The following is a 25,897-nucleotide window of genomic DNA, read 5'->3' on the forward strand; positions in this document are numbered from 1 at the left end:
GCAATTTTGATAATCGGGACTTAATTTGTTGTTTGCTGATCCGAAAAACCGAAAAAAGGGGAAACACGCAACGAACATTAACATTATTAGGCACACTTATACAGCGCTTATACAGGTGCCGAGGGAACGAAGTATAACAAGCATCACAATCCCTTTTGCCTACTATCCCTTAACAGGACTTTCCCTAGCCGTGTCCGTGTGTGTTGTTTGTGTGATTAACTTGATCAATAAGTTGCTGATTCTTATGTAGGTGTGAGTTTTGTGTGTGTGTTCAACGACAAATTCAATTTAGTTCATCGTGGCTTCACAGTACGAGCGGCGTAATAAATTAAGTCTTTGATTTAACGATTCAAAGGTTTGAATTGATTATTTTTAAGAACGCCAAAAAAGGCAAACAGGAGTGAATTACAGAGTGATTCAATCATGCGCCAAGTTAAATTTAATGCTAAAAATTTTGGTGCGGGCTTCAACGAACGCTTCAAACGGGCGGTAACGCTTCATCTTGCTTTTCTTCTGCCTCCCAGTCTCCAGGTCTTTCTTCGCTAATCTGCACTCAGGCCTGGCGGTTTCTGATTACAGCAAGCTTCTTCTTCTAAGACTCCTTTCCCTTCAACGTATGGTGTGTGTGTGTTAACTGCCAGTTATATTTCTTTTCTGTTTCTTCGATATGCCCGCCTGTTATGTCTGTTGCTCCCACAATGAATTCAGTGAAGTAATGAGATGTTTTGTTCGTGTTAATTGCAAGCCTTGAAACAGATAAACGACAAATGAGAAAACGTTATTTATCGATTTGTTTGTTGGGTGTTTGGTTCTACCGCCACCACTGAACACTGAGCTTTGATCCGGGCAGGATTGGACTATCGAATCCCATCCGGACCGTTCCCCCACGCGTGCTGACACTGACTATTCCGCTGGGGGTTTAGTATCAAGCGTAGGAAGCCAGATATCAGCAGGCTAAGAAAACCTCCTGAAATTATAGTGCTAAAAAAGAAGAAAGCAGAACTACTACTACTATTATGGTGCTTTTTTCAGTCATAGTCCGGGCTGATTAGGGGAGGCGAGAGAGCATTTCTCTGCCTTCCTTATTTTGGTGTTAAAAACTCTTTTGCTGCTGCTAAAACATTAGCTTACTAGACTTTTTTTTTCCTACAGAGCAAACCACATATTATGAGCGGTGCCAGCTGCTGGCACGAAGAGGGAAAGTCAAAACGGGGCTATCGGCAAATTGTACGACAGGGAACCCTACGTAGAAAGCTATAAAAAATCTTTTGGACTTTGAAGTTAGTGTCAATGGAAGAGGAAGCAATTCTGATAATCTGTCCTTACGACGCTAAAACGTTAATCTGTAGATTATAGATACAGATTAGCTTCGTACTCAAATCGCTTTGTTGTTCGTTAGCTTACTTGTTTTCCTGCTTTGATTAAACTTTTTTCCAATTAATAAAAGTTAAAAAACACATTAAAATGTCCCAAAACTTGTTGAGCTTGTTTAGCACCAAGGCAAACAATATGGGACAGGACTGATTATCAGTAGCCAACACGGGATTATGAATAATGACGGGGAAAGTGGGGAGAGTGTTGATTTTTAACTAGCACTTGGTGAGAGTTTATACAAGCCCTAACATCCCTATTAGTTACCCTCATAAATGGGGTAACAGTAAATAATGTAAGTTGTGCCAAACGAGAACTATGAAAAGCTGTTCGCAAATATTGATGCGCACAAATCACAACCGTTCGTTGAAGCGTCGAACACACGAAGACAATACTCTAATAATAACAACGGGCAAAAGGGGTAATTAAACTTAAAAAGTACTTGACGAAAAGGAAATTACGATCTTCTGTACACTTGCTGATGCGGTATTTTGTTAGCTATCCCCACATCTCACTATCGTCCAGCTCGTTCGACTAGAAAAATAAAATTAAACATATAGAGGTTAGAAGAAAGTTTGTTTTTTTTTTTTTTGGCAAACCTGCTATGTACCGCAACGTACCTGTCCCTCCGTTGTGTTTTGTTGCGGGTTAGCTTCGCTGGCGGATTCCGTTTGGAGATTGGAAAATTGTTGTGTAACAGCCATTGTTCCATCCAAGCTTACCTCGATCCTTGAGATGATATTATCTGCAGAAGGGAACCGATAAAATCAGGCCGGAAGAAAACATTTTTTTTTTTTCATTTTCGCAAGCATCATAAAATGCTTACCACCAAAGCTAACACCGCTCGGTGTGTAGATGGACCATACAGTCTCAAACAGTCCCACATTGGATGGGCTGACGAGCTGTACCGAAACTGACACGGTATCATTCGGTGGTATCGAGGGGACGTAGTACTTGAGATCCTCGTACGTCAGCGCAATGTTTTCCTCCATCATGTTAGGGTTTCGACGCAAGCCTACGTAGGACCCGTTTGGCCACGCGATATCGCCATTGTTCTGCAGCAGCCAGGTAAGCTTAATGCTGCACCCAGAATGAAAATTGGAAGCAAAGCAAAACAAGACGAAAATGAAGCTAACTGATGGTCCCCTCTTCTTTCCGGTGGAGTGGTTTTGTTCGATGATAAAAGTTTGCAAAACTCACGCTGTGCTCGGTGTGATTTTTTCGCCCTTTCCTACCGTGATATCGTTCAGCAGCTTCATCGAGGGTTGTCGGTTTTGGGACATAAAGTCAAAGTAGCACCCCACTGCCGCCTGGAGGTTCCTGTGGGGGGATGGTTTCGCGTTTTAAATATAGCATCGAGTCAATGGAACTTGGTTGGGGAGCTGTTTTTGCTTCTTTTTTTTTTCTCTCTCTACAAACTGCTTACCAATTGGTCATATCCAGGAAGAAGTTTGCCGTCGAATCATTTACGTTTCCCCCAATCGATTGAAACTGCTGAATCAGGTCAGCCTTGTCCGTCGTGACCATCGCTGCAAACAAAGGACAATGAAACATTTTCCACCGCATTCCAACTAGCTCAGCATCCGCTGGCGAACGGTACTTACAGCTAAACTGGGTTAAAAAGTTTTGCTCTATATCGTCTGGAGGAAGTTGATTCGGTGCGTCCTGGCCCGTGTGATCCATGTTGCTTGCAGCGGTTGAGGATGATTGTACGAAATCGCAAAGCGAAACACGTCGGAACGCGAATGTGCTAGAGGTGTTCGACCAGCGGCGCTTTCTTGCTGATTGTACGGATTGATTGTTGATGGTGAACTTCAATCTTTGCAGCGTCGGCTACCCGTGGGCATGTGTGGGAAAAGGTGGGTTTTCCACGCCAGCACCGACCGACCGAGGAACACGTAAAATCGCGCTTGATACTCACAATTATTCAGCACACGGGAGAGTACGGGATCGCTTCTTTATGCGAAACAAAATACAACAAAATAGGAGCACTACTGTGATGGAACGTATGAGGCCACAGCGGATGACAGCTAACGATGACAACTGTCAAATGCATTCCTTCACCCAAATGCAGGGGTGTTAACGAAATGTCACTGGTGGGTTTTAATTTAAATTTATAAATTAATAAACTTGTGGCATAAAAGTACTATTCTTTCTATTTTAACATATGAAAAAAAGATAAAATTAATATAATATCGAACACATTCAACACCGTGACAATTGCCGCTGTCAATTATCTTCTAAAAGCAATTGTGGTTCTGCATCTCTCTCACTCAACAGACGTTCCTGACTTGGTGCGAAAAAGACAAAACTCCAGCAACGAGCATTCACGTGATAGAACCGGGTATCGAATCCCGTACGAATCGTCATCTCGCACACAGCCGATGAAGCCGAAACCTTTAAAGGTAGTAGAGCCACAGAACAACTTGAAGAGATAAAAGTCTTGCATAATAGATCTATTACACGTGGTAATTTTTGTTGGAATAATTGCGGAATTACGCTGTCAAAATTTCTTCTCCCCCCCTTTCTGACAGAAAATGCTAAAATAAAAGATAGAAAAGCTAAATAGGTCGAGTCGAATTCAGTTTTCCCCTCAATGTGAAACTTTTGTCTAATCGCTTTGATAGCGAAATTTCGGAATTATTCCAACCAAAATTAACACGTATAAGAGGGATATAAAGGGATATGAAGTTACGTACAACGCTGCATCGCTTAAATTAGGTGTAATGTTGAGTAGTGCTGACTGATGCTCGTTGTTGATGTTTTGTCTTTTGCGCACCAAATTACGAAGCTCTATTGAATGAGTGAGATCCAATAGCCAGACCAGTCTCGCGAAAGGATCGAATGCTTTAATTTTTCCTGCGAGCTCAAAAGCTCACCGAATTACGTGCTGCTCGTGGAACGCAAATTTGCAAAATCGCTCATTATCCGAAACGCATCGTCGAGCGACACTGTGCCACGCTTGTCACTGTAGTCGGTCCGACGGCGTACCACTGTGCCGCTTCATTGCGAGAGCGCCGTTTCAATCGCGGAAAGATAAAAGAAAACGAGGGCCTCACAACTCCGCGAAAGTGGCGTTGTGTGCTGAGAGAGTGAAGTTGTTGGTCGTACGCGGTGTGAACAGGCTGTGCGTGTGCACGTTTCAGCGCTTCAACGCGTAATTAGCTAGTTAGGTTGGTGTACGCCGTACCGCAGAACGGTGCCGTCATTCCCAAAATCGTCGTCGGCGGATGCAGTTTGGTTGCATTCGCGAGAAGCATCAGTTACGCACACTGACACGCGGAAGTGTACGTTTCAATACGGTGTGCGAGGTGATTAGCAAAGGTTCGGAAAGAAATCATCGTCGCGGCACGATACGCGAACACTATCAACAAACGGCCCCATCATTCCGGAACGCATCTCCATCCATTCCACGCCACCAGTGCCTTTTCCCTTTCCCGCCTCCATCCACCTCCCTCTGCACACCACCACCACCGGTTGCATACCAAGGGATTGTGGCAGTCGTGCCTTTGCGTCTATTACGTTGTTAAAATGAAAAATATGGTACTTTATTTCAACTACCCAAGCCGAACACGCTTCGATTCTCGCCCGAGACAGGTCCGGAGCGTTTTTTTTACACGTTACGTTGCCCCAGTGGAATCGCTTCATCATTCGGGGTGGTTCAGCCACGAGCGAGAAGCGCGTCTATCCCCGCTGTGTTACGAAAGAGGAAGAAGGAAGCAGAATTACACGCGCAAAACGCAACACGGATTGTCGCCTCGCTCGCTCACACTATCGTCCACGACGGTTGTGTTTCTTCGCGGCCACCACGGCGTTTGTTGCCATCAAATCGAAATTGGCCAAATGCAAGTGTGTGTCTCTGTGTATGTGTGTGTGTGTGTGTGCGCGCGTATGCGATGTTCAGTCGTGCGTGATCGCCACAATCCCCTCCCTTCCTTCCCGTACCACCCTAGGGCTCGTAACACTTGCATGGCACCGTGAGCAAAAGGGAAGCGCTAGAGTGAAAACTCAAGTGACCCCTTAAGGCCACCACACCAATCAACTCCGAATAGTTCGACTGTGCTCTTCTGTTTTACTTCTGCCATAACATACGCATCTCATTCACATCGTCTCTCTCTTTTTCCGCTTTGTTTCATCCACACCCGGCATCGTAATCGCAGCAGACATTCCGATCAACATAACCAGCAGCAGCAGCACCAGCAGCAGCAACAACAGCTAACACACACACACACAGACAACAAATCGTTAAGAGCAGAAATCGTTTCTTCTCGGGGCCATGTCCGGTCCGGAAACTGTTGCTTCATCAGCGCCCCCAACCATGGACGACCAGCCATCATCGTCCGGCAGCCTGCTGTACGACATCGTGTACGAAATCGTCAGCAGCCCGGTCAACCTGGCGCTGGTCGGCATCATCTCCTTCCTGCTGTACAAGATCAGCAAAAGCCGCCAGCCGCCGGCAACACTGCCCCCGCCGCCGCCCGAGCTGCCCCGATTGCGCCGCGACTTTACCGTCGCCGAGCTGAAGCACTACGACGGTACGCAACCGGACGGGCGCGTACTAACCGCCGTCAACGGTAACGTGTACGATGTGACCAAGGGCAAGGCTTTCTACGGTCCAGGTAAGGGCAATTTCCAAGTCGCGACGGTTCAACATTTGCATCGCATTGGTTTTGCAGCTCATGAATGCTTTAAAATTCTGTGCGCGGGTCTGATGGCGAAGCGGTCTTGCAATTGTGTGCGCTACGAAAACGACCAGCCCAGCGTGGATCGAGTTTGTGGTCTATCGTGCAAGGTCGAGCATTTTCTCAAAGACCCCCTCCCCCCATTCTCCTCCTCCCTCATCATTTCAAATTCATCGAAAACATCAGTTGCGATTGAAAAAGCGTTATCCAGAAGGATAAAAACGAATCAAGAAGCAAAGCAAACTTTGCTGGCCAAGGGCGATGTGACGCGACAGCTTTTTTGTTGTTCTGCAGTTGTTTCAATTAACACAGCCATACCCGTCGTCACATATGCTACACATTGCTGCTTTTTTTTTTGTAACAGATGTATGACCATAAAACAAAATGCTCTTACATCTTCTTGCTTGAACGACCTGCTAGGTTATTAAGTGCCCCATATACGAGGCTTATCCTCGTAATGTTACTGGAATAGTAGGTCCCTGCTACGACTAGACACGCGTTAGTACGGGAATCGATAACCCCGTTCCCGCGCCGTTGTGAAACACCGGTATCGTTACCAAAATGCGCATTAGGTGTGTTTAAATTGCTTTTTGTATGAATTTTCTAAAAGGTTGATCAAACGCAGCTCCTATCGTGGGGTTGTCGAATACCCGCCCCGTACTAGGCATGACCTAATCGGTTCGTTACACTAAATAGGAAGATATTGTGTTATTTGCTAGTAATTGGTTTTTCTACGATTTTCTAAGAGTTGTAAAACCTTGCCGCATATAAGGGAGGTTGTTGATATGTTTACATTGTTCCGGGGGGGGAAGAAACACCACCTTCACGCTGATATCGCAGCAGCACACCTGAAATGAAACACACATTCATCCCTTTGGTGTGTGTTTCTCCGCTGTGATGAGGTTTCTGCTATCAGCAGCCCACAGACGGGGCTCTTGAACACCACCCTAGCTCGATTAGGCGATTGGTTATGCAAGGTGCGGAACCGTTTGCTACTGCTGCAGTTGTGTGTTTTTGGGGGCCACCGCTACGGGTTGTTCTAGATTATCCCTCAAAAACAGTCACATTTCGATACAGATGTTTATTTGCTAATTTTTAAGGTTCTGGCACGATTAAAGGCGTGTAGTGGTAGCAAAACAGCTACCCCCCCCCCCACCATGAGCCCCAATCGGTAGGTGAAACCGATAACCGGTCGGACGGGAATCTACTAAAGGCGAAATACTGTTAGTGCCGTCTCGTTATCGTTACCACGGTTAAGATAGACCGTCGCCTGTCCGCTTTGCCCAGCGTCAGTCACTTATCATTCACAGTTTATCGAGACAAGCGGCATGCATCACGGACTGACTGTGCATGCATGCAAGCCTTGTCTGGAGAAGACGAAAAAGAGAGAGAGGGAGAGATCATGGACGATTAATCTGTATGCCATCGGTTAGTAGCGCATAGATCATGGACGCGTAACCCCAAAACTAATGCCGGCTAATGATGACGGTACTGAAACACCTATCTTTTGCCCCACTGTTTGCTCGTTTGCAAAGCAATGGTGAGCCTGGAGAGTGATAAGACGTTTGTCGTCAAATATCGCTTCCATTAAAAGCACACGGGACCGGACCCGCGAATGTTACGATTACACGGTGCGAATTAGCTTGACAATTTTGGGGACTCACCGTTCCATTGCTTCCACCGTGGTTCGGGGTCGCATTGGGAATGATTTTGTGCACCATCATCGTGCGACGCGTCACTCTCGACGTCGTGATTTCGTGATGTGAACGGATCCAATTTCACTGCTGATGAACTAGGCCTTGGCCTTGACGCTACCCAAGCGAATGTAACAGAGGCCGTTTACGGTGACAATCTGTCCTCCCCGCGAAACTTGTTTTTTCTTTTGCTCAAATCAATTGAGAACACAAACTTTTTTTTCTGCCTGCGCTTCAGTAAATCGAGAGAAAATAAGACAACCCGAATGAAATGACTGCAATTGGCACTGATAAGTTATCGGGTAGTACACGGCTGTTACTTTGGAGCAGAATGTACATAGCAAAAACCCTCTAGAATTGTACCGGTAAGAGACATTTCAAATATTTAGTCTCGTTATGCCATTCTGCGGTATACTTTAAGTTTAATATCTTCTCTCTCTCTTATTGGCCTAATGTCCTCTTAAGGCCATACCTGCCATTCCTGGATGATTATTAAGAGTTAATGATGGATAGTCCACGGGGTAGTCCGGTGGCCGTGGCGACAGCGGCGCCGATCTTCACACGGCAGGGCCGGGGTTCACATCCCATCCAGACCTCCCCGTGTGTAAGGCTGACTACTTTACTACGGGTAAAAATAAGTCACAGAAAGCCAGAAATGGCAGGCCGAGAGACCTTTCGAGGTTGTAGTGCCAAAGAAGAAGAAGAAGAAGTCCACTATCCCTATCCAAGTAGTTGGATAGTCAATCAATCCTCACAACTGGGGGAACGGTCCGGATGGGATTTGCACTTCAGAGCTGCCGTATGAAGATCGGTCCCGTTGTCGCCTCTACCGCCTCTAAGAATAAGACGCTTTGAGCTGGGTTATGTGGGATTCATTGTGACATTTGGCCTGCGTAGCGGACCCAGAAGCCTATGTCTCATGCAGGGTCGTGTGTGCGGTGCCCCTGTGTTGTCGATAGGTCCGGGATTCATCTCTTCATCCTCAAACCAGGCGATCGCGGGTATTCTACTCCTGCGGTCCACTGTTGCTGCCAGTCCCGCTTCGTCTCCTCACGTTGCCGTCCTCGTATGTCTGGGGCTGTACCTCCCCTCGCTGACTTTTCGTCGTGGCAGCAAATGTCCTCCTCTTGGAGAAGGACTAGCGGGATGCTGTAGGCGGCATCGTAGGAAACCGTTTGGAAGGCGCAGGCTACTCGGAGTACTCCTGTGCGGTGTGTTCGCTGTAGAAGCTTCCATCCCCCGCACCGGGGCTGCGTAACGGACGATGCTGTTCCCGACGTTTACCGGGGGCTGCTCTTCGGGCCACAGTTGTTCGGCATGAGGACGGAAAAGGCATTCGTGATGCCGGTCATGGTGCTGTTTGCGGCAGAGCTCCACCCTGAGGTACTTCAGCGACTCCGTAGTGGCGATCGTGTGTCCACCCGCTCGTAGTGGACCCTCAAACAGCTCCAGCCGAAGAAGGTCGTCGTAACACCTGCGGAACACCAGCCGTCACCGGTGGCGAGACCAATCCTTCATCCATCTCATGGTGGAGCGTGCTGGAGGTACCGTGGCTTGTTCCTTCTCTGCAGAGCTTCCCCAATCGCTGTCCAGTTCGTCGTGTTGAACGCATTCCTTACGTCGATCGTCACCATCGCACACAGCCTGTCGCCCTTGTCTAGCGCTGCTCTCCCGTTGGTGATGACCCTGTTGTCTATCATCGGACCTTACAAGTACTGTTTGCAAAATCGCTGCGTATATCAAACACCCAATATGACTGTCTTGCCATACGTAGATGGATAGACAGCTAGCTACCGGTTGACTAAATCCAGAAAGGCAGTACAGACAGGCCCAAAAAGGAGTATTGGCGCACAGTATTGTGATTAGATCAATTGCATCTGATTCGTTCTATCAATAGAACGGGGGGCCGAGGTCCGGTGGGTCGAGGCGATAAAGGCGCCGGTCTTCACACGACAAGACCGGGTTTCAAATCTCATCCAGACCCGCCTCCCCCGACGTAAGGCTGACTACTTTTCTACGGCTAAAATCAAGTCACAGAAAGCCAGAAATGGCAGGCCGCGGGACCTCTCGAGGTTGTAGTGCCAAGAAAGAAGAAGATGAAGTTCTATCAAATATGTCTGATTTCGTGTCAAGAATTTTCTGATCAGGGGTCAAAGCAATATATCGAACAAAACAGCGATCATGTTGTTCGTCGCTAACCTAATCCTTTTCTACGATCGAGCTCAATTTTAAGGAAACGCGTGATGACTACCGGTTTGTAACTACAGGTGGCACGTGGTGAGCCAAACTACCAATATCTGAAGATACGCGAAAACTCTCGTTCGACTGATTCCTGCGTCGTCGTCTCTAGGCTGTAGTAAGACCGGTTAGGCACGCGGGCATTCCAGTGCCTTCTCACACTCTGATTACTGGATACATTACCATCAAACCAAGCCGAATGAAGGCGATAAGAATCCTTCGCCCAAATATGCCTTTTCTTTCTCAGGTTGAGTCCACAAATATTCATGCCGCGAATGATACGTGTTTGGATGATTCAACATCAGTTTGATATTCAGAAGTCTTGGAATTGATAAGCCTTTCCGCTACTAGCAGCCAAAGTATTAAAATAGTCGTTAAAATCTTGCAACCTATCGTCACAAGTTCCTGGAATCTGAAGCTGCTTGTTGGTGAATCTGTCCGACCGTGCGCCAAGAAGCAGCTGGAGCGTAATTACGCGTATTACGCTTGTTGTGTTATTTGCCTTTACCTGTCTGTCTCCCCCACAAGCCACACTGGTGGAACGCTGTTGTAACGCTTGCATCTTATTAACACCCTTGCTCGCCTGATAAGAGCCGCGAGAGCATGATGAAATGTCTTGTTGGGTGCAGCCGGGGCGCCCAGGATTCTTTTTCCGTGTTTTTTGTTTTCCACGAAATTAACATCGATCAATAGCGAGTGTGTTAGTTGTAGCCACTGGGGCGTAGGTGAAATATTGATTGCTTTTACGGGGGTCTTCTCTTCCCTTCTGGCCGGTTGTAGGTGGAACGTACGCAGTATTCGGTGGCCGTGATGCGTCTCGCGGGCTGGCTACATTCCAAATCACCAGCTCGATTAGCGATGAGTATGACGACCTGAGCGATCTCAACTCGCACGAGATGGAATCGATGCGCGAATGGGAAATGCAATTCAAGGGTAAGCATCCGTTGGAGCGTTCGGGGTATCCGGCACCGGCACCAACTTATTTGCAACGTTGCGTTACGATTTCACAGAAAAGTACTATCTCGTCGGACGTTTGCTAAGACCGGGTGAAAAGCCGACAAACTACTCCGACGAGGATGAAGATACACCTACGGACAGTTCTGAGGTGCGGAAGCGTACGGCGACGCAAACCGCGGAAGGATCAACCTCCTCCGGCGCTGCGGATGCACCATCATCGTCACCGCACGAGAAAGAACCGAGCGTCGACAGTAAGGCACCGGGTGATGGCGCAGCATCAGCGGACGGTACCGAGTCGGACAAGCCGAAAGCCGAGTGACGATCCCCCCTGCCCGTAAAGAAATGTTCACCGTTGCAGCCCGATACGCTGATTGACGATATGCTTGCCAACCGCATGAAAGTCAACAGCCAAATGCAACGGCAGCACCGGTTGCAGCAACAAACCCATTCGCATCAACTAAATCACCGCCACCAGAAGCCTGACCAAGCGTTAACCGACCGTGACGCAAACGTGTGCTGCTACACTGAGCTGGATAGCGTTGCCGGAAGTGCGGACGCATCGTTGCGCCGCAGGGCAAAGCGAACGACGCAGCAGAAAGAATTCCAGCAGCTGTCGCCTAGTCCTAGTGACAGCGCACATCCACAGGGTAGCAGCAGTAGTAGAAGTAGTAGTAGTAGCAGTAACAGCAGTAGTACAACGGCAGCAGCAATAGGAGGGCACAACAAAGCATATGATAGCGATGACAGTCCGGGAAGCAGCGAGAACAACGATCGGCCTTACACTAATAGCATGTCCATCGGGGAACGGTTGCGTTACGATCAGCATTCGATTTGCGACATGTTTGGATTCTGAAGCTTACGCCCCTCCTGCACCTCCATTCCCTTTCCGCTCGGCGTATCAGTTGCACTGTAGCACGGGGAATGCGTTACTTATAGTTTAGGCTCGTTGATCATTACCCGGGTGGGTAAGGCAAGCTTAGGAGGTATTATTCCACCATTCAATTCATCAACAACATCTGTTTAATCACAAAACACACACACACACAAACATATATATACATAGAGAAAGTGCCGCGCGATTATTTGCTTGGAACAAAATTAGGGTTTGACCTGCCGATGGTTTTCGCTTTAGAGTGATTACAATTTATTTCCTTCATACCTTCAACCTTACATTGTCCTTCGTTTCTCCGAAGCTCATCTTCGGATTTTGGGCTAAACCCCCCCCCCCGCGGTAACGGCTGTTACGTAGGTGGCGCGTAACGCCCACCATACACTTTTCTTTTAATACCTTATTGAATCATTCGGACTATAAAGAGATACGATAATATCCTTCATTATGAGAACTGAAGCGTGTGCTGGAATCCTTTGTAACGGAATTGATCGCAACGGTGGCTTGCGCAACCAAGTTGAGCCTCCCACAAATGGCGATATAAGCCTGCTGATAGTAGCCTTTCGGATCTTTACAGGAGCAGGATGGGACAGAAACCACTTCAGGACCAGCCTTTGGCTCACCAGGGACTCCGGGGGGAGAGGCTGCTTCGGCGCCACAGGATTGGGAATCCAAGTCGGAACTTACAGATATAGAGATAGAGATATATATACAAGCACACTCGTGCAATAAAGAAAGTTTGTACAGTAAGGAAAAAAGAGCAGAAAATAGGTAGGGAGAGAGAAAAGGGGGGAGGGAGGGGCACTTCACAAACCGATCCAGTCAGATGTCCTAGTTTTTTTTCTTTCGTTCACGCGGCATGTCGATTGCCCTAGAAGAAGAGCAATTGTCAATTGTTTAATTTTAAGTGGGGCATTTGTGAGCGTTTGGGGGGTTTCTTTAGATATGGTTTTGTCGTTTTACGTCAGATGCTTCAATTTTCCAACAACAACAAAAAAAGTAGTTGCGTATAGGCTTAGGTCCTGACCATTCTGTGCAGGTTTCTCATCTCTTTTTGTTTTCACGGCCGAACATCAACCCGAGACGCTGCTTCTCGTTTTAGGGCAGTACCACCTCGAAGAGACGTGCCCGTCTTTCTTGACTTGAGTATATACCTGTAGAAGTTGAGTGGGTTGAGTGGGTCCGGTGCCGTGTCATCATCCCGGCCTTAAGTGATCCTTGATGGGCTCCTTGCGTGTATGCCTCGAAGTACCATCGCGAAAGGGGAGGACGAGTATCAGTGCATCTTCGGTGATTTTTTTCCATTTGTTTTTAAACTCCATTTTCGCTTCGTCTTTATTGCGTCTGTATATCGTTTTTTTTTATATATATAATGTTTATCTTTTGTGGATGTGGTGCTCATTAATTTGAGTGGGCTAAAGAAAATATAACACTGCATAATGTGTACGGGAGTAACGAATAGTACTGGTCCGCAGGTAGCACGGACGCTGTGTAGATGCGAATCTGAACGAGGGGGAAAGAATTGGAAGACTATGAGAAATGTTCTTGGGGGTTAAACATCATCTGGCGAAGATTGTTGTCACATCTTCCCTTCTAATGATCCACGTATGTATTAATTTCAATAATTTCTTCAACGCCCGGTTCGATATCAGTTGATTTTCGCTTTGTAAAATCTTTCGACTTATTATTGAAACGAGAACAAAAACCAGAGTTGTACTTACTGACCTTAGGTGTCAGCATATACAGGAATGAAAAGACATTTTTGGTAAATTAAGGTGAATGTGGTTTTGTTATATATATTTGGTTTTTTACATTAAAATGGCTTAGCTATATGTGCGTGTGTCGGTGTGTGTGTGCGTGTGATATCTTTTTTTAGCATATTAACATAGCTTTAACATATGTCTCGATGTTACACGCAATTGTACTAAGCGCAAACATGTTGGCACTTTAACCCCATTCGTTGTCGTGTGCTGCAGAGGACTTCCTCCGCAGAGTGAAAAGGTTGAGGAACGGGATTTATTCAAGAAAATGCACAAAGTGTTGTGATTTTTCAAATTCATTGAATTTGTAACATTTTGATAAATGAGCTAAGTGGGGGTGGTAAAAGAAAAGCACGAAACCTTCATCCCCCCACCCCCTAAAACCCCGAGGGAACGTAAACTATATAAAGTCAAATGCAGAACAGATAAGGACAAGAATGCACCTGCAACGCTCTGCAGTGAAAAGCTCTTACAGCATTGAAAGGAAAGGCAAATGGTTACAAGAAATAAGGACAAGCGGCTAGCCAAGGGTATGGAAAGGAGGTGTGTGTAACGACGAAGCAAAATGAATTGATTATTGTTACAGAGAGCAGTAAAAGAAAGATAGAGCTGCATGGAAGCTGTAACTGGCTAATCTTTAGACGGATTTGGTGGAGGTTTTTTTTTTTTTATAAATGCAACACGGGGTAAGATTTGTTGCATTTTTATTATTATTATTATCTCCCGGCAATAGACCTTCTAGTGGTTCAGTTTGTTAAGAATAAAAATATTAAAAAAAAAACACAGCCACAACTATACTTAGAGCTCGATATTTTAGGTATCCCGGATATTGTTTTGTGCATAAAAAGTGGTATCATGAATAAAGCTCGTGATATGATGGGTGTTGGTAATAAATAAAGCGAAAGGAAATATGGCTGTTTGAATGCATCGGTTGAATTAGAGTCGTCAGGCGCCGGTTGGCCGGTCACGTCAGAAGAATGGCACCGGACGATCCAGCTCACAGAGGAGGGGGGGGGGGGGGGGGGGGGGCGTTCACATGAACATAGGTGGCTCCCAAATTGAGTTGAGACGTCCCTCGGCAAGCGAAAAGTGTGTGGCGGTTGTAAGTAAAAATGGCTGTTACACTTTTGAATTCTTTACCAATCATCAAACGGGGAAGCAGTCAAACAATTTTGACTCCCTTTTTTTTAAATTTTACTGCAAATCTAATACAGCCCGGGAGTGTATTGGTAGCGTCTATTCCGAACAGCTTAAAATTATGTTTGAAAAAGCAATTTGTGCGCTGTGTGATTGTGATTTACTGATACGCGACGAAATAACGCGTACAATATGTTGATGTTTGCATCTCCACAGATTCAAAATATTGTCAACAAACACACACACACACACACACACACACACACACATACACGTTTTGACAGTTCGTGCGCTTCATGTGCACACAGTGTTCGGGCTCGATAGCAACTAAACGTAGCGCAGTAAATACGGGCCCTGTTTGTAACTGTCGTGGGCGGGGTAAAACATTGTATAATTTAAAAGCACTTAAATTACCCGCCATTTATAAACTTTAACTTACGCTAAACCAAAGCTTCACCACAAAACAGGACGCGCGCGCACCTTTCAACTCTCGAACCCGCCCGTTATAAACTAGCTAAAACCCCTTTAATTACCTCCCGTTACGTTGCGGTGTGCAGTTGGGTGCGTTGTGTGTGTGTGTGTGTGGGTGCGTGGTGCACGCGAGGCTTAATTCACAGTAATCACGCCACTGCAGGAGACAGAAGTATTTTAAAGCGGGCGAATGGAGAAGAACGCCTGAAATATGTGAGAATTGCAGCCGCAAGTTGTCCATAGCAAGCCGTGCTAGTGGACAGGCCGAATCGTGTATTACGGAGGTAGCGCCAGCCGGATATTCTTTAATATACAAGCAAGTGGATGAGTGCGTGTGTGTGTGTGTGTGCGTGTGTGTGTTTTGTTGTACAAATTTAGAAAGGCTAGAATACAGAACGGAACCATAGCCGCTTCTCTTCCTACCAGAAGCGACACAAAATCTCCGTATCCTCCCACATGATGGAACCCTTTGCCGCAGCTTCACCGTAAATGCGCGTGTGTGTGTGTGTAGGTGTGTATGTGCCCGCACCCGCGCACTACCTGTAAAGTGTTGTGCGTGTGCCCGCGCTGTGCATGGATACGTGTGTATGTATGTGTGCGTGTGTTTGTGTGTGCATTTAACAGAGAGTGGAAGGATAGTGGGTCCGTGTACAGCATAACCCACCGAACAACAACACCGCTGAAATTATCTGATGATTGCATAATTTCTTTTTATAAACAGATCAGCGCTGCAACGGATCGGGCAGTAGAAGGAAGGGGCGTAGGAAAAGCGACGAATAACGCGAACACGGCTTGTCCGCGTATGCACGTATATATACGTGTGCGATATATATAGACACACATATACGACAAGCGTATCTTCTTCAGTCACCATCTTGGAATCAGGCAGCCCCAGTGTGTTGTAGGAGCGCGCTGCCCGAGCCCGACCGGAACACACCAGCTTCGCCAGTTCCAAATCTCCCCAAACCCTCCCCCCCTTCCCACCCCATTCTTCCTGCGGCCACCCTTCCTGCGTAATATGGCTGTGTTTCTGATAAATGTATGCAAATTCAACGGTTGTGAGAAGATTTTCCCCAGCTTGTCTGATCTAATACACCACATAGAGAACACACATATAGGTAAGTTCGGGTGCATCGGCCAAGGCGAAGATTGATTTAGTAAGGGAGTAGGAGAGGGGGGGGGGGAGTAGTGCAGTTGGGAGTGGCAGTTGATTAGATTGGTGCAGAGATAGTAGGGTGGTGGGGGGGGGGGGGGCAGAGAAGCGACAGATGCGAGGGTGACACACTATAAGAGATCGGGACAAACTGTCCATATTGATTTAATGATGCAATTCGTTTGTTTTGAATTTGCTCCCCCGCCCTTCGTATGTGTGTGAGTGATAATTTTTTGTGTTTTACAATAATAGTCTCTTGTTGCCGGAAAACAGTATTCTGCTATAAATATTACGGCCAACAGCAGTACCAATACGCCGACATCGGTAATAAGACACAGACACACACAGAGAGGATCACAGCGTATTACATATGTGTGAAGTCGCATCGACCAAATTGCATTCGGCCACCTGTGCAACTTGCAGGGAACGACCGAAAAAAAAAAAATCCCTCCTTCTTTAACGCCCCATTACACGTTCTGCTTGCAGATGACTCACAAGCGCCGGAGGTAACGGAAAAGACACAGCCGACCTGCCTTCCGCTCAGCTACGTACTGCGCTTCGTAACGGATAACACCCGGCGCGATGGTGTACTCGGTTCACCGGTGGCCGTTCCCAGCAACGGTACCGACCGAACCAATCCCACCCTGGTAGCGAACGGTACCGGTGTACGGTTGACCAATGCAACCGCATCAATCAACCAAACAGCGGACCACCAGCACGGATCGGCCGCTGCTGCAGCGACTGGCGCCACCGCCGCCACCACCACCACCACCAATTCCAGTACCATTGCCGGCAGCAATGGTGGTGGTGGCGGTGGCGTAACCGGTGCTACCACCACCAACGGATGCAGCACGGATCATCAGAACGGTGGTTCGGTGGGGCCGGCCGGCGGCGGTACCGGCGTTGGGCTGGATCAGGCCAAAAATCACCTCAACCAAACGGTTGGCACAACCGATCTCAAGCGCAAAATTGCCATCAAACATCACAGCTACAGCATATCGGCATCGAACCGGAGCACAACGCCAACAGGTAAATGCGTTACGTAACAGGCGATGTCGTTGGGAGCGGTGGGAGCTGTGTTGGTGGAGGAGGGTGCCACCTTGAATTTGTGGGCATCCTCGAGGAAAAACTCGAGAGGGGGGGGGGGGGGGGGAGGGAGAGGGGTCATCAAACAAGTGTCACGTTGAAATGTGATACTCAACAAACATAACCCGTGAAGCGGATTAATGCCTAGTTGGGACCAACTTTTTTTCGATACAAGGTATCGCTTCGGTTTTTGGCTGTTTTCCATAGGTGTTTTGTTGCATTTTTATGCATATGAAACTGAATATCAATTTATATAAATTATCTATTACATACAATGCACGAATCTTAAGGGAACCCCCTCTTTCTAATATGTTCGTTATGCACCAATTGTTAAAAAAAAAAAATGTTTTAAATTAATCAAATGGCTGAAGGTGTTATTGAAAATTTTGCTTTAATTTATTTTCAAATTAATTCTTTTCTAAATAAGCTTTTATCTTTAGCTTTTAAAAAATCCCTCCTATATCGCTAATCCTATAAATCTGTGCATTGGGGTGGCGCGCCCTGTAACAGTATTGTGGGGTCACGTGATCCTTTCAACACTCACACACACCAATCGCCCCTCCGTTTACCTTTACCTAATGTGTATCTCTATTACCCTTTCGGTGTGCGTAAAGGAAGCGAAATGGATGACGACGAGATGATGGTGTCCGAATCCGAGGACAGCAACGATTCCTGGACAACGGAGGAGTTTAGCTCCGAGTTCATCATGCGCTACGGAAGCCGGTATGCCTTCTAATCCATCCGCCATCCCTTCCCAGGCTAGCACATTTTAAATTCGTACCGTTTTCAATCTACGCTTGCAGGCGCCATTCTGCATCCGGCGGTGGTGGTGGGATAAACTCTTCGAACGAAAAACCGTTCGCCTGTCCGGTGCCGGGCTGCAAAAAGCGGTACAAAAATGTCAACGGCATCAAGTACCATTCGAAGAATGGGCACAAGAAAGATGGAAAGTACGTATGCAGAGAGTATGCACACCCGGTGTTGTATGTTCGGTGGGCGCGTAGAGACATTTCTAATTATGATATTTTTTTTCTCTGTTTCTTTTACTTATTCGAATGTGTGTGTGTTGTAATGCACAGTCGGGTTCGTAAAGCCTTTAAATGCTACTGTGGCAAAAGCTACAAGACGGCTCAGCGGCTCAAAAATCACAACATGCTGGTACATGCGACCGCCACCCGGAACGGGTCACCGGTCGATGGGACCAACCTGCAGGCGGCCGTACCGCTCACATCGCCCGCCCTGCCATCGGCCACGTTGATCTCCGCGCCGGTCAAATCTCCTCCGCTGAGCAACGGCGGTAGCCCAAATACCGTCGTCGTCAGCAGCACTAGCAGCAGCAGCAGCAGCAACAGCAATAGTAGTATTGTGACAGCAGTCGCCGCCGCCGCCACCGCTGCCGCCATCGCATCTAGTCAAATCGGTACAAACGCAACCACCACCAACACTACGTGTACTAGTCCATCCACACTTACTATAACGCAGGTCACCCACAGTAAGGTGCCCCGCGGGCTCGTACTGGCGGCGGCGGCGGCATCGGCGGCACCCACAACGGTTGCCTCGCCCGTCATCCCACCCGCAACCGTGTTTCCCGTCTCACCCTCCTCCAGCTCCCTCTCCAGCACCTCGTCGGTGTCGGCCGGCGTGTCGCCGGTCAACATTAAGTACGACAATCTCGGCATCCTAACGCCCGCCACCTCACCGAAGCTGATCGCTGCTAACCTTTGCCAGGAGGCAAACCAGCTGCCAACGGTCGTTTCGAGCACTGGTGGTGGTGGTAGCGGTGCGAACAGCAATACGGCATCCTCCTCGCTCACTTCGGTCGCGATCGCGTCCGTACTGGGTGGAATATCGCTGAAAAGTGTTACCGGTGGGAATGTTGGTGGTCCCGGCGGTGGTGGTGGTGGTGGGAGTGGTAATGGTGGAAGTAATGCTCCCGGTGAGCTGGTTAGCGCCGGTGGGAATGTTGGCATCGCGCTGGTCGTCTCATCCGCCGCCGTTGCCGGTAATGAGTCGAAGCTGAGCGCTACCACCACCGGCAGCAGTGGTGGCAACAACAATAAGAACGCAGTGCTCTCGGCGTCGGTCTCGGCTGGCCAGCTGTACGCCGAAGAGACGTAGCCGATACTTAAGAATTTACTGTTGCGAAAGTATTGACTGGCTATAGAGCGTACCTGTTTTCTTACTAGTTTTTAACCTTTAATCGTGTAACCGCACAGCTGCTGCCGCTACTTCCTTACACACATTATACTACCACAAAAAGGCCACCCACACACAAAACGAAACAAACGCGGGAAGGTGTAGGATGGTGTGTAGCTAACCAAACACCAGATTAGAAAGCAAGAACAAAAGCAAACCATAGCCCGCGGAAGATAGGTGATAAATGTGTAACAACCCTCCTTAGAACCAATTTATTTACACGGTACCGGTCGCGGAACCAGCAGTACACACGCCGGTACTGTCGGTGTTTAGTTGCTAGTAATCTATTTTGTTGCTAATTTTATTTTCTATGTTTTTGTTTTGTTTTATGTGAGCGAATCACACGTTAGGACGAGCAAGGGGGGGAAAAAAAGATGCAATTGAACAAGGATAGGTCAGTGTTTATGGTGTTGTGATACACGCACTCGTTCCATTTACATTTACCCTTGGTTCAATCAAGCGTTTGCTTCCCACAAACGATGGGAAAACCCAAAAAAAAAAAACGTACGCACGGTCTGCCTATATTATACCCTTATTTAAACGCCTAGCACGACGGTTGTGTTAGTTAGCGAGAACAAACTATGGGAGAAAAGAGTTCCATACGTTCGTCAGATTTTTTTTTTTAATTTAATTTTTATAATACTTTTTTTGTATTATGAAGCGCCCATACAGGCACAGTGATGTGAGGTTCTGCGACACACACACACACACACACCACGTCTCATCCTCATCCTTAGCCCGTGTTTAGAATTTTACATTTCAAGTGTACCCCTTTACGGGCAAGCGTTTAGAGAAAGTGAACAGTGAACATGTAATGGCTTTGTCTTTGCGTTTGTTAGTGTGTTCTTTCTGTACGACGAGCAATCAATGTGCCACCACCCCACCACACTCATCACTATCACCACTATCACTCGCCGCAACTACACCACCGTATGGAGAAGGGAAGATGCTGTGGGGAAATACGTGTTTGCACCAGAAAGGGGGGGGGGGGGGTGGGGAACACAAGGTGATTTTTTTTGTTTATTTTTTATTATGTAAAATCAGTTATTTATTTGCTGGCAGGATTTAAATTATGAAGTGCATGTGTTTCCTTTTCTCTTCATTGTATATCCATTGCACACCTATATTTTTATGTTTTACCTAGTGTGTTGGGTCAAGTAGCGCTTTTTAAAGGGGAGAGAGGACAACTGCACTCACTCACAATGTGAGAGGTAAGGCCTGCCGGTAACTCCGCACCCACTGAGGACGAAGAGTGCGTCGGTGAGTGCCAAGAGCGCACTCAGAGCCCTCATTTTATTGAGGCGTGCAGCCTCCCGGTAGCTCACTCACCATTCACGTTCTCCTAACTAAGAGAGATTGGCTAAACACACACACACACACACACCTTTTGAACTGAATGTTGCAAACCACATGAACACTGTAAAAGAAAGGGGGGTTTATTTTTTGTTTTACCTGTGTATTTGCAAAACGTAACGCCGTGCAATAAGGAAGCCCAATATTTGCGAAAATCGATTCTAGATTATAAAAAAAAGAACAGATAATTCCTTAACGCGCTTCACCGTGATTAGTAAGTAGTAAAAAACGCAGCCCGTTTCCTTAACATCAATTATCATTTCCCAGCCCGCCCCCCCCCCCCCCCCATCCATATATTTATGTATATGCTTTAGTTGTTTACGTATATTTACCTTTAGATTGTTGGATGTGTTGGAGGCAGAGAGTGTATAGTAGTAGTGTGGTAATAGTCGTAGCGGTAGTAGGAAGTAGTGTGTGTAAATGCACAGCAGTCAAGCTTAGAAGGCAAAGGGATTAGAAAAGGTTAGCCAGGGAGGGGGTTGGCGGAAAAATGGAAGCGGGGGAAGAGGGAGAGGGAGAGGGGAGGTGGAGCAGCATATTAAATTAAATTAAATCAATTACCCCGCACCCATCTCCCTTTCCTCCATCTTCTCCACCCCTTTGTTCGCATCCCACCTCCCCCCCCCCCCCCCACTTTCTTTAGCTGTAAACGTGCGATGTTGAGCAGGTCATCAAACAGGACAGCAGGTGTCGACACGTTTAAGTGGTAAAACAAAACGCAACATTGTTTTAAACGCGTAGACACGTTTGTTTTGCTTCTAAGGCGCCTAGTCAACATCTGTATCTGGTGAACGGAAAAGGTAGTGTGAGAGAGTAGTAGGTGGGGGAACGGTTTACTAAAGACGGATCTCAGAATGATTTTTGATTGTTTGTTTTGTTTTTAAAAATCTTTTGATTGTAACACACACACACACACACACACACACACACACTCCAATGAAAACGCAATCAGAAAAAAAACCAAAACTCATTTTATCATTAGAATAGTGTGCAAGTCAAGAGTCTGCGCCGCGCTGTTCCATAGCTTTACGGTGGAGAGCCACCTGCGCATCCCCCGGAAGTCGCACACCCACACACACGCATTATTGTTCCTGGTGGTGAAGCTCGTATCCTTTACGTTATTCTTAAGTTGCCGCCGGCATGCCTGTGGTGTGTGGCGGCCTCATTTGCTCATTGTTATCTAGTAACCATACATTGTGTTTGTGTGTGTGTGTTAACATGAAGCCCCACTCTGTTTTGATCACCTGAGCAACACTGTAACGTAACAACAATTATACACGCTTCTAACTGGTAATAATTCTTACCCACTCTACTAGCCTTTGTACATTTTGTGGGCTTTAAAACAGGTGGGATGACCTTTGGGGGGTCATTTCAACAATCGCCAATAAGAGACTAAATTGCTAAGTGGCTTTACATACTAATTGCTGTGATTTTCCCCCTTTTTGTTTTTTTTCAACCCCCTTCCCCACACACACACACACTTGCGCACAAGAAACGGTTTTTGTGGGTGGTGATTTGCAGTCGAAAAATGAAAAATTTCCTGTAACTGAAACTAGACATATTATGTTGATGCTTTGTGTCTTTAAACACACACTCACACACACCCTCACAATATAGCCTTTATTTTACTTACTTCCGTTTTGGGGTGGGCTTTTTACAGCGAGCGCACACAACAGCGAATAGGTGCAAGAAAACAAAAAACCAGGCCATAATTAATCATAACAAATCACTCCTTGGAGGAAGGAAAAAGGGGGAAAAGCACGAGAAGAAAACAAACAAAAAAATTAGTAAGGAACGAGTAGGAAGGGAAATGGGAGGAAGGGTGCGCCGCACTCCTTTCGATTTCGAAGTGAAAAAAAGAGAAAGTAACACACACACACAGACACAAAACCAAACGAGGGCATTACTAATTCTTACTGCAGCATCGTCGTATGTGCAGCCAGTTTTTCCCATCCCCCTTTCCCCTATCTCCCCCCACTATCCCCTCGACCTTAAATACTTTAAAAGCCAGGACAAAAAAAAAATTAAAAAGTTTAAGCACAATCCGCGGATTGCGCCGTGTAAAATGTTAGCATAAAAAGGAGTGTGTGGTGTGTATTGTCATCGGTATTGGATTGTCCTTCTCGCACACACACACACCACAGTACTGCATCATTCATTAACGCATCATTTGAGCCTACTGATAAGGAGTGGAAGAAAAAAGAGTGATTGGGTAGGTGTGGAAAGAGGAGCAGGGGGGAGATAGTTGGAATGGAAATGTGCATAACACTTCGTTCTCCTTCTCCCGACCCACAAACACACACACACACACACAGAAACCAAAATCAGCCAGTATAGTATAGACATTAATACATACATATATATAGGGGGTGTTTTGCTTTAAACAAAAAAAGTCTGCAATTGTTGTTGTTGTGCGGTAGAAAGAAGAAACCAAGGGGGCGTGAAACGATAGGGGGATGCACACATCAGCAGCTAGTTGTTTTATCCTTTCTTGTGTTTCTGTTTTGGTTTTGTTTTTTTCACGCTCCTTCTCCTTGTGTGTCGTCGTCGTCGTCGTGCTGTGGTTATTATGTATGTGTGTGTTCAGATTAAAAAATCAAACCCAAGACCCCCGGCCCCTCCCTCGCAAAGAAAATATTTAAGAAAAAGCAATACTAAAAATGTTTGTATTTCGACAAATCACACACACACACAGACACTCAAGAACATCATCTAATTTCGTGTGGTTGAAAAAAAAACCAAACACGCGTTTCGAGGCTCTTTACTATTGCTTTCGTTCTCTATCCTTCCTAAGAGAGGGGGTGGGGGGTTGGATGGGGGTGGATGAGGGCGAAGAAAAGGTGGAAGGAAGTCTACTTTTATGTGCGATATTCGCTCGCGCTGTAACCTTCCCATACATATACATGTGAATAAAATATTTAAAAGCAAAACACAGACACACACACGCAAACAACAACAACAAAACAGAGAAGAGGAAGAAGAAGAAGAAGAAGAAGAAAAGTGAGTGCAAGTGAAGTGAAGGAGAAAAGCGAAAAAAGCATTGTGCGACGCAATAAGAAAAAAACACACACACACACACACACACACGATACAAATACATTAATCATTAAGACCATAATCACTCATACCACTTATTTGTCTATAGCTAGTCAAAATTTTTAAGTATAATATTTATGTTTTTTTATTATTAAATTAAATTAAATTATTAGATAAATATGAAGCAAAACAAGTAAAAAGAAACAACAACAAAAAAAGAAGGAGGAATTAGGAAAAGGCGCATTTATCTTTGTCGATATATACTACCGATACTTTGCACACGAAAACTCCGCGCGCGCTCTGCCTGTTGTAAAATCTATTATGGATTAGTGAAAAATAAAACACACAAAAATGAATTGCAAAAACAAACAAAAAAAAACAAGCTTAACAAACAACGGGTATTATTGTTTAAGATTGATATTGTTCAAGATCAAGGTATCGTCAATCTGGCGCAAGAGAACGAGTGAGCGGGCGCCATCTCTCCAATAAGTTAATCCAGATCCTTTTTTACCCTTTTTAATTTATTTTTAGATGCTTTGGTGTCTTTGGAGACCTCATTAGCCTAGGAGTGGAATGGTAAAAACGATTGCGCTATGAATTTAAATCTCTCGGTACCGCTGGCTCGGTGGCTCGATGTGGCAATCGGGTAAGGATGTGGCGGACGGTAATGTGGAGTGGTGGACAGGATCTGTCGTAGAAGGTAGGAGTGTGTCAGCCGGGTGTGACCGATGCGAAGAGGGGAATGGACTCGTTGGATGTGGCTGGCATCGGGAACGTCCCAAGGTGCCCAAGGAGTTTTGTGGAGAGGTCTGGGGATCTTTTGAGAGAGGCCGGCCATGTTCGAGAGCGGTCAGAACTCTGGCACTGTAGGTGAAGCTGTGACGTTTGGAATATCACGACCTGAAAAGATAGATGTTGACGGTGGTTTTCGCCCAAGATTTTCTCCCTAATCTTACAAGATCAACTTGTCACATTTGTTGAGGAGACAGTTGGAAACTATCAGAGAGGATTCCGAAACGGATAATCCAGATCTTCACGATGCGACAAATCTTGGAGAAGATGGCGGAGCAGCAGCTCCACTCCTACCATCTCATCATTGATTTTAAAGCTACATATGACAGCATAGCCAGGTGCAATGAGCTCTTTTGGAATCCCGACCAAGCTTACCAGGCTTGTAAGAATGACGATGGCCAACAACATATGCCTGGTGGAAAGTGAATGGAAAACTCTCAATGGAAGGCCCTTTGCTACCACCAAGGGCTTGCGCCATGGGAGATGGGTTTCCTTTTCAACCTGGCACTAGAGAGAGCCATCCGCGACTCGGAGGTGGAAACTTCGGAGACAATCTTCTATAAGTCAATCCAGGTCCTAGCATACGCTGATGACATCGACATCATTGGTTTGAGGCTCTTCTATGAAGCAGAAGCTTACCAAAGCATCGAGCGAGCGGCACTAAACCTCGGGTTGCTGGCTAACAAACACTGATTTACGCAGGGGTGATGTACAGATAGGTGACCGCACCTTCGAAGTCGTCCAAAACTTCACCTAGGTGGGGTCAAAAGTCAGCACCAGGCAAGGGTCCTGGCTGCTACTACAGTCTGAGGAAACTTCTCCACGCAAAAGACCTGTCGCGATTGACGACGCAGTCCGAGCGTTTATAGTCCCAGTACTCACATACGCCTCTGAGACATGGACTCTGACCAAAACTGACGCCAAACTCCCTTAGCCGCATTCGAGAGGAAGATGCTCAGAAGGATCTCATTAGTGGATGATGAGCTCAAATCAGTGGCGGATCAACCTAGAAGCGGAACGAGCGATCGCCCGTGTCCTCGTCCACGAAAAAAGAAATCCTGTTGGTCTTACTCACAAACGAG

General features: G+C 46.5%; 3 protein-coding genes across 15 annotated transcripts; 2 read left to right on the forward strand and 1 right to left on the reverse strand.

Annotated features, from left to right (window-relative positions):
- Window positions 1-465: 465 nt before the first annotated feature.
- On the reverse strand, window positions 466-3,418 carry LOC118517497 (protein ILRUN). 2 transcript variants are annotated; one of them, XM_036063702.1, is made up of 7 exons: window positions 3,293-3,418; window positions 2,976-3,152; window positions 2,798-2,900; window positions 2,572-2,691; window positions 2,198-2,451; window positions 1,992-2,116; window positions 466-1,905 (listed from the first exon to the last, which is right to left on the reverse strand). In XM_036063702.1, exons 2-7 carry the CDS (start codon window positions 3,052-3,054, stop codon window positions 1,870-1,872), a joined length of 717 nt encoding a protein of 238 aa, XP_035919595.1. In that variant the 5' UTR covers window positions 3,055-3,152; window positions 3,293-3,418; the 3' UTR covers window positions 466-1,869. The 2 variants fall into 2 exon arrangements, with proteins under 2 accessions (XP_035919595.1, XP_035919596.1); XM_036063703.1 differs by having other exon boundaries at window positions 2,976-3,148; window positions 3,293-3,403.
- Window positions 3,419-4,343: 925 nt separating this feature from the next.
- Window positions 4,344-14,489, forward strand: LOC118517496 (membrane-associated progesterone receptor component 1-like). Of its 8 annotated transcripts, none has more exons than XM_036063697.1 (4): window positions 4,344-4,658; window positions 5,532-5,990; window positions 10,766-10,918; window positions 10,996-14,489. In XM_036063697.1, exons 2-4 carry the CDS (start codon window positions 5,648-5,650, stop codon window positions 11,259-11,261), a joined length of 762 nt encoding a protein of 253 aa, XP_035919590.1. In that variant the 5' UTR covers window positions 4,344-4,658; window positions 5,532-5,647; the 3' UTR covers window positions 11,262-14,489. The 8 variants fall into 8 exon arrangements, with proteins under 8 accessions (XP_035919590.1, XP_035919586.1, XP_035919588.1 ...); XM_036063693.1 differs by having other exon boundaries at window positions 4,362-4,695; XM_036063695.1 differs by having other exon boundaries at window positions 4,369-4,695; window positions 5,535-5,990.
- A 558-nt stretch (window positions 14,490-15,047) lies between these two features.
- On the forward strand, window positions 15,048-24,402 carry LOC118517498 (uncharacterized transmembrane protein DDB_G0289901). 5 transcript variants are annotated; one of them, XM_036063709.1, is made up of 7 exons: window positions 15,048-15,483; window positions 15,626-15,788; window positions 15,921-16,317; window positions 16,839-17,381; window positions 18,053-18,161; window positions 18,242-18,388; window positions 18,518-24,402. In XM_036063709.1, exons 3-7 carry the CDS (start codon window positions 16,218-16,220, stop codon window positions 19,554-19,556), a joined length of 1,938 nt encoding a protein of 645 aa, XP_035919602.1. In that variant the 5' UTR covers window positions 15,048-15,483; window positions 15,626-15,788; window positions 15,921-16,217; the 3' UTR covers window positions 19,557-24,402. The 5 variants fall into 5 exon arrangements, with proteins under 5 accessions (XP_035919602.1, XP_035919599.1, XP_035919601.1 ...); XM_036063706.1 differs by having other exon boundaries at window positions 15,626-15,784; XM_036063708.1 differs by having other exon boundaries at window positions 15,626-15,710.
- Window positions 24,403-25,897: the final 1,495 nt, after the last annotated feature.

This window comes from Anopheles stephensi, chromosome X, assembly GCF_013141755.1.
Source record: "Anopheles stephensi strain Indian chromosome X, UCI_ANSTEP_V1.0, whole genome shotgun sequence".
Lineage (NCBI taxonomy): Eukaryota > Metazoa > Arthropoda > Insecta > Diptera > Culicidae > Anopheles > Anopheles stephensi.

Excerpts from the sequence above, each read along its gene's own strand:
- LOC118517497 (XM_036063702.1), bottom strand. The coding sequence starts at position 3,054 with ATGGATCACACGGGCCAGGACGCACCGAATCAACTTCCTCCAGACGAT. Across the intron at positions 2,692-2,797 it reads TTCCTGGATATGACCAATTG|GAACCTCCAGGCGGCAGTGG; the intron begins GTAAGCAGTTTG and ends ATCCCCCCACAG. Across the intron at positions 2,452-2,571 it reads AAAATCACACCGAGCACAGC|CATTAAGCTTACCTGGCTGC; the intron begins GTGAGTTTTGCA and ends TTCTGGGTGCAG.
- LOC118517496 (XM_036063697.1), top strand. The coding sequence starts at position 5,648 with ATGTCCGGTCCGGAAACTGTTGCTTCATCAGCGCCCCCAACCATGGAC. Across the intron at positions 5,991-10,765 it reads CAAGGCTTTCTACGGTCCAG|GTGGAACGTACGCAGTATTC; the intron begins GTAAGGGCAATT and ends GGCCGGTTGTAG. Across the intron at positions 10,919-10,995 it reads ATGGGAAATGCAATTCAAGG|AAAAGTACTATCTCGTCGGA; the intron begins GTAAGCATCCGT and ends ACGATTTCACAG.
- LOC118517498 (XM_036063709.1), top strand. The coding sequence starts at position 16,218 with ATGGCTGTGTTTCTGATAAATGTATGCAAATTCAACGGTTGTGAGAAG. Across the intron at positions 16,318-16,838 it reads CATAGAGAACACACATATAG|ATGACTCACAAGCGCCGGAG; the intron begins GTAAGTTCGGGT and ends TTCTGCTTGCAG. Across the intron at positions 18,162-18,241 it reads ATCATGCGCTACGGAAGCCG|GCGCCATTCTGCATCCGGCG; the intron begins GTATGCCTTCTA and ends CTACGCTTGCAG.